The sequence below is a fragment of the Platalea leucorodia genome (genome assembly GCF_965183815.1).
Source record: "Platalea leucorodia genome assembly, chromosome: Z".
NCBI classification, from domain to species: Eukaryota; Metazoa; Chordata; class Aves; order Pelecaniformes; family Threskiornithidae; genus Platalea; species Platalea leucorodia.
In genome coordinates, this window is record NC_138858.1 from 12,596,205 (window position 1) to 12,608,430 (window position 12,226).

At 44.1% G+C, this 12,226-nt stretch overlaps 1 protein-coding gene across 1 annotated transcript in view; it reads right to left on the reverse strand.

Moving 5' to 3' along the window:
• Window positions 1-12,226, reverse strand: part of PDZD2 (PDZ domain containing 2) — a gene marked incomplete at both ends in the record, with an annotated part of 140,247 nt that overhangs the window by 36,563 nt on the left and 91,458 nt on the right. Inside the window, one exon of the mRNA XM_082337490.1 lies at window positions 260-371. Within this exon, the coding sequence (XP_082193616.1) occupies window positions 260-371 (112 nt within the window). The remainder of the gene's footprint in view (window positions 1-259; window positions 372-12,226) is intronic.

The following is a 12,226-nucleotide window of genomic DNA, read 5'->3' on the forward strand; positions in this document are numbered from 1 at the left end:
TGTAAATGTTAAAAAAAGAGAGAGAAAAGAAAGAAAAAAAAAATAGGAAGAAGCTTCCAAAATTTTCTTTCATCTTTCTATCCATACAATAGTTCAACTCAGGAGGCTGAATGCAAACATCTTACAGCTGGGATTTTCCTTCCAAATTAAACTAATACGATCTCCAAAGGAAAGAAAACCTATCTCACTTTTAGAGAGCTAAAATAAATACATAACATAAAAATCTTACTATTGTTATCTTTTATCAACCCAGCTTTACCTTGGGATCGACTTCTGTATTTCAGTATGCCACTTCCCAGAGTTGGACTCTGGTTGTTTCCTTTGGACATTTCTGCACAAGCAGGATCTTGAGACTTCTCAGTTTCCATCACCTAAAAAAATTTAAAAAAAAAACAAAACAAAAAAACCCAAAAAACTTATTTACTTGTGAACGAGAGAATTTGATGGAATTCCTCTCATTTTTACTAAGGGACAAAAATACCACTGCACATCATCTTTTTTTTCCAAAACATGTCATTGTATTAAGCCAGCACACATTTCTGTAAGTAATTTTCAGCAATGCCTTTGGCCATTATTGCAGATCTTACCGATGGGTACAGGTACAGCTCAGTATGGCCAAGGATCCTCTGCAGGCTACCACACTAATGCCCCCAGAGCGCCTCCGACATCCACAGCACCTCATTCAGGTGCTTCCACGTGCATTTTAGCAAAATTTTGATGTAGCTTTTATTGCAGTTTGTTCAGTTCAGGGAGCTTCCAGAGACATCACATCTTTATAGAGGAAACCACTTTAAGAAAGTGTTATTTTATTGTTAGCGGCCAGAGCTGAATGCCAATGCATAATGGATGAAAAGTTAATTTAACAGAAAGTTATGAAGATTACACAGCTAAGCAATTGAAAGCCTGGAAATGCTCACTGTAAATTTTCGCGTGGACTTGCAACCCCACCACTCTGAGTAAATGCACCGAGACAGGAGGAGTCTGTTTACCCGCCATGTTTGCCTGGATGCAGGTGACAATACAAGGTGACAATGTACAGCAGCACGGTCACACGCACCCACAGAGTCAGGGATGAGCAGAGCAGTCCATGTGCAAAGCGCACAAAGACCCTCTCCAACCCATGCATTGTGCAAGACCCTGCTGACTCCCTTCTCCACTTGCTGCTTCCTTGACAGAGCTACAGCAGTGAAATTTTCCTAGATGTGCCACTACACAGCAATCCTCGACACGCTTTCCATGCTAATTGTTTTGCATTTTCACCCCATCACCCGTCATGCATCCTATGTGCGATTATTCAGATAGCTCATGGCAAGGATGACAAAATTTCCAATACAACCACTTACTGGTTGCGTCATATTTTGAATGTACTATATCACCTGCTGGAATTCAGTTTAAAAAAAAAATCCCACCCAAATGACCAAACACTCTTACTGTTAAAATAATTTCTACTTCCACTATTCAAGCTTAAAAATAGGATTTTCCTGAGAACCTGCCTCCCATCCCCCAGTCCCTCTTATCCCCAAACCAAGAAAGCCAAAGTTCATCTTTTGCAGAGAGTCTAGACTTTGTGATTTCAGTTCAAAGGGTAAAAACTTCAGGAAAAGATAGAACTGGGAGATAATGGGAAGCTGGAATGGAAACTGCTTTTAATTCCTCCCCCTTCAACATGAACAGCTATGCATAGTTTGCACATCCTAGCTAGTTCTTGTTGATTTTTCAAGGCATTGCAGCAACTACTTCACGGTCCACTTCTAGTATCAAATGAACTCCAGGTAACAGTATTAATCTAAAGAAGAAAATAACTGCATCAGTTTGAGAAAAACAGTGCTTACAATTCAGCCATCCTAGTGAGGGACTCATTACAGAAAAGATCTAAGAAATCAGATCAAAAAACCCACCCAAGAGACCCAAACCATTGGTGATTAGGCCACAGCCAAAGTATCACCAGCTCTCCCTATGCTCTCCTTGAGCACAGAGCCAGAAGACAGTAAAAGTGTTTAGAAGTGAGCCAGGACTTTGTGGATCACGCAAAGTTATGCTGGAATCTACCATATGAGCAAAAATACCCTTTATAAGTGAGAATGCTTCCCCTGTAGGAAGGCTGAAATCATTTGCACAAACACACAAAAATCACATAGCTGGTAGTTTTAAAGGTGTGCAAAACAATCAGTACTCAGGACCAGCGTCAACTTTGTGGTAGAGAAAGATTTGAAGCATAGGGATGGAGAAAACCATGAGGTGATGCCTAACTGAAGCAAGCACGGTGCTGCCTTGCACTTGCATGGCATTCAACTATCCGAACAGACAGGGACGGGTCTAGCTTCATTTTTCTGGAGCTGAGCACAAATCAGCCCGGGTCTGGAGCTGTAGAGTTGAGCGGTACAGTTGTTTCATTTCTGCGGCATACATAGACATGGGCAGTTTCACTTGATAAAACTGCACAATTCCCAGTCCAAAGCTGGACCGCTTCCTCCAGCTTGGAGCTTGGGGGGAAAAAATTGGGTTAGTCTGCAGCAGCCTAAGGAGGGATGCTGAAATCATCACTGCCATGGCCAATTTCCACCCCAAGTCCAGGCTCAAGGGTGACCCATTCAGTACATCTTGCGTTTCTACTACAGGGGGTTTGGTTTGGAGCTTTTTTGCTTTTATTTATTTTGACTGTGCAACAGAAGCAAGTACAGATGCATTCTGCAATTACACACATTTCCATCTAGTGGGGTGAGAGGAAGAACAGGAGACAATTGCCACTCGCCTTAAACTGTGCACCCCATCCCTTCACCTTATCTCTGCACAATCCTGGAGGCTGTGAGCCTACAGAGGGCAAACCCCCAAACCCCACGTACGATCCGCAGCAGGGCACGTGTGCACAAACACCAATGCCTGGGAAACCCTGAAGGTGTTCTCAGCAGCCTCCTAAAATTACATTTTACCCAACTTGGCTTCAGACTACAATAAGAAGTAAAAACATCTAAATTACCTATGTCTCTGTTTATTTCTTATTTTAGCAAAAATACTTTTCTGACACTGATTATAAACATGTAGGGGAAGACACTCTAGCATTTGCAATGAATTAGATGTTTAAGTTGTTGAGCTTGTCTAATAAACCACCAAGAGTCTTATCCTACTTAGGAAACACTTAGAAATCTGATCCACAAAGCTTGCGAGAACCCCCCAAAGTCGTGTGTCTGTAATCTTTGGCTCTGTTGTAACTTAGACAAGAAGAAAAACCCAGCTCCACCTTATCCTTCTGGCCACATGTGAACGTATCGCTTTACTGTCTCGAGGTGGCTGCCCGCATTTAACCATGCCATTTTAATTTTCCTCACTTTCAAGGAAACGGAGCTTATTATTTCAGTTCTGTACGCCTCTCATTAAACTAAACCAATAAATCCTGCCCAGCACCATCCCGGCGTTAAGGACAAGGGGAGCTTTAATACGCACAGTAGTTTGAAGGGAGATCTAAAAATAGAGCCTATTTTGCCAGTTCGTTAAGTAGCTCTGGGATCAAGCGATGGTGACATCTCAATTGATTTCAAAGGAAACGGCGCTATCATGGACACGCGGTCCTGGCACCGCACCAGAACGAACAACTGCCCCCAGAGTCCTCGCTCGGGCAAAGCTCCAGCATGACCAGGCCCTTAATTAGGCGAGATGAGGAGCAGGATTATGAGAGTCTGCATTGTTTAACCGCAAACAGCTTGGCAATCGTCGCCAATCTACAAAAACAAGTCGGCACACAGGGGATGATACAATTTAATAAGCAAACTGCTTTACTGCTGCCGTTGCGGAGCTCCTACGCTGCTGCCTTTCCCATCAGCGAGCCCATCTGACTCCCCGCGGCACAGCCTGCTGGCTTTCTCCACTGAGGAGTGCTAGCAGCTTATAGACAAGTTTAACCTGATAGTTAGGGAGCAAAACAGCGAGAATCAGACTCAGCTGTCTGTGGCACACCAGATTCAGCCCTATCTGCACTGGGAAAGCAAGTCTACTGCCCTTCTTTGAAACAGCAATGTGAAAGAGGAACGGCCGTGCTCCTGCACACAGCAACCCTGCACAAGCTCCAAGGGATAATTCCTCATCTTCTTCACTCCTGACACAGCCAGGACAGTTTTTCCTTAAGCAGCACTGCCCCAAGCATATTTAATCATGAAACACTCCAACGCCGCTGTCTGTAGGGCAGCCGGCAGCATGAACCCCACGAGTCTCCAACAGCAGCTACCACCAGACCCTTCAGCGAAAGGTTTGCCCAGTGCAAACCTGGCTTCACCTGGTCCCTACACAAAGTCCTTCTTCCTAGTCCCTCAAGACTAGATGATGCCTTAAAGGCTTTAGCCTTTCCAAAAGTTTTGGAGATTTTCTTTGAAGATCTATTATAATTCTAGTTGTTCCAGTTATTTGTGCAATTATTTACTGCTTTTGGGGGCACAGCATGCTTTAAGCCTTAAATGTATCTGGCAGGCAGGGAGCTCCACAGGCCCCTTTACCTTGCACAGAAAGTAAAATACCTTCACTTTTAAATTAGCTCTTTTTCAATTTAATTGAATCCATCTCCTAGATAAATTACAAAGTGCAGCACTATAATTTACTGGAATTAATACTGCAAACGATGCAAAGGACATGGATTTTCTAATCTTGGCCAGCACTGAGTTTTCTACGGCTTACTACTGTTTTAGGGCATGCACAAAGCTGCCTGAATGCTGGAAGAGACAGGACACACAGCACACCAGGGGCTGCAGCACCCAGGGGCAATTTTCTGAAACACAGCACCTCCCAGCACCCAGGTAGCACCCTCAGCTGAACCAAATTAAACCCAGATTTCATAATTTCTGGAGCAAGCTACAGGACTCTATGATTCTATGACTCTCCTCTTCCAAAGGGCACTGCATTGCTGCTCCCCTCTGCCATGGCACAAACGCAGAGATCCGAATGGAGCCAGGGATGGAGGAAAAGAGGAGGAACATCACCTCCATGTCAGCACTAATTCAGTGCCTTAACTGGCATCTCGGAAAAACCTGGTGCCCCGGTTTCTCCCCCAGCACGAAGCTGCTGGGGCAGACAGCAGCTCTGCACGTTGACCAGGGCAGGCTCCACCAGCGAGGCTCCAGGAGGGCTCAGATTGGGGCTACATTTAGCACCTCTGGTGAAACAAAGCACTGACCGTCTTCCCCAGCAGCTCCTCTGGGAATTACCCATGCTGGTACCACTGGGTGCAGCCTGTGCTTCCTCCTGCCCCGGCAAAGGGGACAGGAACCTGAGGGGTCCATTACCTAATTATAAAGAAAGTGTTGGAAAACTCCCAGTTCATGTGCAGCAGGAGATCAGGAAATCTGATACACAGTCAAGAACTGGAGCTGCCCTATCTTCTGAATTGGTGGAAATGCCAAATAAACAAAACAAAAGCCTTTAAAGTGGTCTCTAAGAATGCCTGGTCTATCACTCTACCAAATGCCTGCATTCAAAAGCTACCCTAAGCCTTCAGTGTAATACAGTAGTTGCTAGAAAGGGCATTACTGTCAGCTTCAGGAGGTACAAAACCCCAGTGGTTATTTTTATTGCTATTTACCAAGTCTGTAGAGTAGTCACACACAAACCTGTGCATGAAACATAACTTGGCACTCACCAGCACAAAGCCAACAGCAATATCTGCCCATGCACCCTCAGCAATCAGACTGGAAACTCACTATGGCAGAGCTGAGTTGCTCTCATCTTCCAGAACGGTCTATTTATTTTGTACAAGACACCCCACAACCTTCTTCAGTGTGTCTGATACCAGGAGCCCCAATGTGCTGACCATGGCCCAGAGGATGCTGGCAGGTTCTCTGTGTAGCAGGATCCCAGCTGTGCTGGCTCCAAAGACTCACTGGTGCAATATTACACTTACGGTCAAGGCTGCAGTTAAGTAAAGCAGATTTCATTTTCAGGTTTCCACACAGTCGCTAAAATTAATAATAAAGTTTTGAAGAGACGAAACTTTAAAAATATCCTTTTAAATAGGAATAAATGCAGGAAATGGCTAATGTAGCTAAGTTCTCCAAGAAACAGATATCACAGACAACACATGCTTTGGAAATAGTAGGACGCTCCCAGCTAAACAGTTCCCAATCCTTTTTGGACCAGAATACTCTTCTGCAACATATTATGATTTTCACTAGAAACATCTTCTAAGCTAAAGGAAATCAAATGCAGACAATTCTGAAATGGTGCACAAACCAATCACTGCTGTTTTCTTTCTTATACTTCATTCTTTTTTCCCCCCAAACATCAAAAAGCATGACATGTTTGCATGCAGTTTAGTCGTTGCCCATGAGATGTCTCTATGTGCTGCAGAGAGGTCCCAGAAGATCGGTCCTGGTAAACAGAGAAGACAAACATGGAACTCAAGTTGTGTGAAAGCCGATCCAGCTCCTCCGTTATTTTCTTTAATAAATGCTCAGATCATGGCTTAGCACAAATCCAGAGCCTATGCATCATGACAAACAATAAATTCCTTCTGCTTTTTTTTTTTTTTTAAATTACAACCTTTTTACTCATGGTGAGGGACAAAGCAAGCAATAAACAATCCTCAAAATAAACAACTCTCTCGAGAATGAAACAAGACCTTCCTTAATACCGAAGTCAACCCACAGCTGCAGACAGTGTTCCCATGACACAGCTGGTGGAGAGCTTTGGATTTCAGCTCCAAAACCACGTTTTATATCATCCTAAGTACATGAGAGGATATGGAATATGTAAGCATTAAGTATCTTTCATACCTGAAGCTAGGATCTGAAGCCTCATACATTATATAGGCCACATTTATTCCAGCACGGCACATACAGAATGAGTTTTAACCGAGCCCAACGAAGACTGGACTGTGTACACGCACAAGAATTTGCAGATAAACAAACTGCAGATGTGATGATATGACATTCACGCTAACTCTCAAATCCTACAGCCTTTATCATCCTTCTGTTAATGTATGTGAACCGCATGGCTATGACAGCAGCTCTCTTGTTCCAATGCCATGAGGGGGTTATTTTTAGCTTGTTAAAGGCAGTTCATCTCCTTCAAAACTGGGCAGTTATCCAAACAGCCGAAGGAGAGACAGGCTGTACTGTATATCTGTTGCTTCATGGGAAAAACCCTCATTCACAAAAACAAAGATCATGCAGAACCTGTACTGTAGATAAACTTGTGTTTCTATTACTCTGCTGACTTGGCTTTCAAACATATCACAGAAGAGCAAAAACTAGAACTCTGGCCACTGGCTATGCTGATATTTATGGTCAAGTCAAAAAGGTTATCTTCCACCTGCCCAAGCAACAGGAGATATTTCAGTTTGTAGCTTGCATTGCAACTACAGGGAACCCTTCAGAGTACTGGTCTCTGGGTGAAACAGTTTTCTCTGGGCTTGCCTTTAACACAGAGGCAGTAGAAAGTGGCCCAGAAGGGCTGGGAGCCAGGCACAGGGAAGGATGTGACTGCTGCTGAGGAACTCCCTCCTGACCTGAAGAACACATTCACGTTAATGCCTCCTTGACAGGTGAATTTTAGAATGTGTGAAAAACAGTAGTTCAAGGACACTGCCCCCCTCGGGGCCTTTCAGCACTCTTCCTCCTCCCCAAATTCATGCAATGCGTGCCCACACCTTCCCCAAGACCTTCCCAGTGCCACACCACCAACATCAACCCGTCACTGAACACCCCCACCAGCAATAAGACAAATTGCAATTGCTCATTTCAGTGTGATACGGCTTCTGGAAACAACACACAAAGAACAGCCACATTAGGCAAATGAGATTTAGTCCCCAAATATTTTGTCATTTTCTCTTGCCCAAATTCCTAAGTACATTTACTCTAAAAAAACTTGCATTTCTCCAGTCCTCTGGAGTTACTGTAGGACCCAGTGTGTCTGCTCAGCTACAGCATGAGTGAAGGACACTGCATGGGCACAGACCCACGGACGCGCTGGACAAGACTGTATCTCAGGAAGGTACAGTGCTGCCAGACTTCCAACAAATAAAGCATTTATAGCCGAGCAGCAGCTCCAAGCCATGCTACAGTGCGGCTGGACCCTGCCCTCGCCTGCCCTTTCCAAGGGTGATGTGGCACAAGGCAGGATCTGCAAACTCTTAGAGCCCTCAGCATGAAGAGGAAAGGAATTACTAAACCCTTCTCCAGGACAAGGGCTGGCCACAAGCGAGCCTCACACCAGGCTCTTCGTCTTCTTCCCCTGTCAAGTAAAGTGTTTCAGTGCAAAGCAGATTTCTGACAGGAAAAGCTCTTTCTTGCTTTTTTCCAGCCATGCAGTGCTGTTTGAGGAGTGAGTCATGTTTCAGCAACCTCTTTCAAGACTGCAGTGCCCTAATGGGAATGAACGCTCAAGTCCTCCAAGTAATGAGGGTCCCTCCCCGCGCTCTGCACACATTTAATTGTTGAGTTATGCTTCCTGTTCCTTCTCAATGCTAATGCTTTCTCTGAAAATCTCTCCCAGTGTTTCCAAAAGAACTTTTGACCCCAAGAGTGTTTTTAAACTTATGGCATTGTTATCCTCTTCCTTATTATGCTTGCATGTCTACAGGTAATTACACATGGATTCCCTGGTAAGACAGAAAGGCTCACAACAGAAAATAACTAAGCAGTCCTACGGCTCAGATAAAATATAGAAAAGGGGGGGGGGGTAAACAAATGCATTTCTGCATATTCACAGAACAGGTTTATTTATCCACCTTCAGCTGCATGCCTTGCAAAAAACACAAGTAGGTTTTGGCAGGGATAAAGAAACGCAGCTCATGCAAGAAACATTTAACCGGAGACATCCTGTTTCTGCTGCTTGTAGGAGGACCAAGACCTTGCCACATCACGGCCATCTCCACATGCAACGCTCCCACAGCTCGCGTGAAGGTATGCATCAAGCACTTCAGGTCAACACAAAATGATTAAACATAAGCAAAAGGGTTTCGCCGTCCCACAGCAGAGGGTTATGCAGCTGGGGATGCTGCCAGAGGTTGTCTCCCCAGGACTCACCTCCGTGGTTGGCTTGGGCACAGGGAGGCAAATTGCCTCCCTGCCCAGCTTCTCCCCAATGGGTAGGGATAGCGATGACCTCCTTTCCCAAAGAAGAAATTCCTCTTTTGTATAATTCTGTTCTACATGGAATAGACTTGTCTCAGGGTCCTGCCTCCAGCATCATGAGCAGCCCATACCCAAGGGAGTGCACAAGATTAAGCAAAGTATAGAGGAACGGCCCCCAGGGTTTCCTCCCTGCCTCCAGCAACTACAGATCCAAACCTGCTGAGGCAGACACCCTTTTCTTGCATTTAGTAACTTGAATTTCAGCCCATTAATACGAAGCTGGTCACTGAAGTTGAACACTTCAAAAATAAAGTACTCGGATCATCACATATTAAACAACATAGCACCAGCAGAAACAAAGGCAAAAAACTTTGAAGCAACTAAGAATGGTACATGCCTTTGTCTGGGGACCCCAAATGCCCCAAATTAATCAGACACTTTGCAAATTCTTGGCAGACCTGCTTTCTCTTCAGAGTTCATTTCCCAGGTTGCTCCGCCAGCCAGCAATACAGTGACAGATTCAATTTCAAGCCACAGAAATACTGGGGAAAATGAATTAGAATTAAAAATAAATTGTCAAAGGCAAATACTATCATATCATCCTATTTCACTTGGACACAAATAACGACATTTTAAAACAGCAATGTCAACTGCACAAGGCAAAATATGGATTTGGGGCAGGGAGGGGGAGTTTAAAATCCCCAAAGCGCCTCAGGCCAATTTAACACAACACGACTCCTTGGCCCAGTATTTCGTATCTGAAGTTAAGGAACATTTTGGCCAAACTAGCTCTAAAAGAAATACACTTTAAGGATATTAATGTAATCCTTTTTCTGCCTGGTGGCAGAAGTTTTATTAAAGTTAGAACTTTGAGGGATGTTTCATGTTAAACAGGGGTTTACATAAGGAGACTGTGTAAAAACAGAGCTCCAATTAAATTGCATTATGAAATTTTTATTAATGTAACACAACAGGTGGACTTTCAAGTAATACTTACAAGTGATATCTCTCTTAAATTACGGTTTTCAAGTGTCACTAAACGCTTCTGCTGTGTGCTGGGGAAGCTGATTAGCTCAGATTGTATTTCCCTGGCTGGACACACTGAAGCAGAGCTTAAGAGTTTTAAAGAACTTGCTCACAGGGAAAATTTATAACATCCAGCCCCTAGAAAAAAGATTTCTTTCTTTTTTTTGTTTTTATTTTTCACAGAACCGTAGAGTAAGCCAGGTTGGAAGGGACCTTTGGGGGTCCCTGGTCCAGCCCCCACCTCAAAGCAGAAACAACTTAGATCAGGTTCCTCAGGGCCTGGTCCAGCTGAGTTCTAAATAACTACAAGGATGAAGATTTCAATACATACCTTAGTTCCAAGTGATTATTTTTTCTGCCTGATTCAGCCTTTAAGCAATCAGGTGCTAAGGCATTAACAGCAAGTCCATCAGGTCTATAAATTATGGTTCCGAATACTCAGCACTGAACTATATTCACAGTAAGGTTAATGAAAGAAGTCCTTAGACAACCCTAAGAGCTCCTGCAAGTTTTGTAGTATCTTCTACGCTTGCTCAAGAATTAGATATACACCGTGCTGGTCAGAAAAGGGACAGTGAAGCCTCAGCTGATGATAAATCATTCTGAATTACTTGTTGTTACCTAACCACACAGCACCTGACAGCATCCCAGCACCTGACAGCATCCCTTTAAGTCTCTACAAAGCCCTGCAGAGTAAACAAGAAAATTTCTCACCTTGTCAGAGGTGAGAAACTGGTGGTGAGAAAGGTATCTCCTGGCCAGAGCTGGGTTGAGAATCAGTTTCAAATCTAAGAGGTTTGATGCTTAAACTTAGCCCGCAGTCTCAGTTATCTGGTCCAGACCTTGAGTACCACCCACCCTGGAAGTCTAAAACAATTATATTTGCACTGAGTAAAAATGGTGCAGCTTAGTTCCTCTTTTAATCATCATTTACACTGCCATCCCTTATCTACAGTATAGATATAATGGAATATATATGAGAGAAAGAGAAGACACCTGAGTTATCATCAAGAGAGCGGGAGCAGCAAACAACAGTAATTTTCAAAGCGATTTTGCAATAATCTGTATGACTACACATACATACATATTTAAAAAAAAACAAAATCATGTGATGCTTCATGTTCATACTGACCTTGAAATTAGCTGCTAAGCTTTGCTATGAAAAACCCCCCTCGAGTTGCCAGGTGGAAAAAGGCCACATGTGAAATTTGTCTTTTCCATACATTTACCTTCCTACGTCCTGCCTGGTGGCAGGCAGGGTTTGCACAGCCCAGCTCAGCTCAGGTTGCCCTAATCTGATGAGGATGGATCAGGCTGCAGCTAGAGCCGAGGGGTCTACACTGTACAGACTGCCCAGCCTGGGCTGCAGAGAGCCCCGTCTGCACTCCCGAGGCTGAGACAGCAATTACAAGGGGAATGCAAAGACATCCTGTGCTTTGGATGAGAAGAGGAAGGATTTCATGTGCACCTCAAGCAAAAAAAGAAGAGGTCCTGAGAGTCACCAACAACTTATTACATGCCTCTGAACTACATCCCCTCCAACAACAAAACCAAAAAATAATAGAAACAGAGAAAAGAAGGAAAAAAAAAAATCTTGCTGCTATTCTTCTAATGTGTTTATTGTACTCTGATTTCTGCGATTTCCCCTCCATCCCCCAGCGATGCATTACGAAAGCACAGAGCTATTGCCATCAGGAGTGATAGTGCCAGATAGGCAGGCAAATCAAACTGGCTCTGAATTAGGCTACCACCCCTGCCAGCTGCAGCAGCACTGGGACGGACATGGGGACACGCTCCAAACTCAGGTCCAGGCTGAAGGGCTCTGGGCAGGCTCGTGCAGCTGAGTCTTCACGGTGGTGTGCACCTCGGCTACCTCGAGCTTCCCCTAGTATTATGTTAATCTGGAAAGGAAACACCTGATAAAAAAAGCCATTACTGAAAACCAGGCAGAGCCTTGCTGGAAAGTCAGGAGCAAACCAAGTGACAAATAACTCCTAGCGTCTGCTGAAAGAATCACTGGAACACTGGGGAGCTGCATGCTGAAGCCACACATAATTAAGTTTTCACAAAATTGATTTTTACGTTTAAGTGCTGCTGAGACACAGCCTTATGAAAAATTACCAGAATTTCAAACATGAGATATAGAA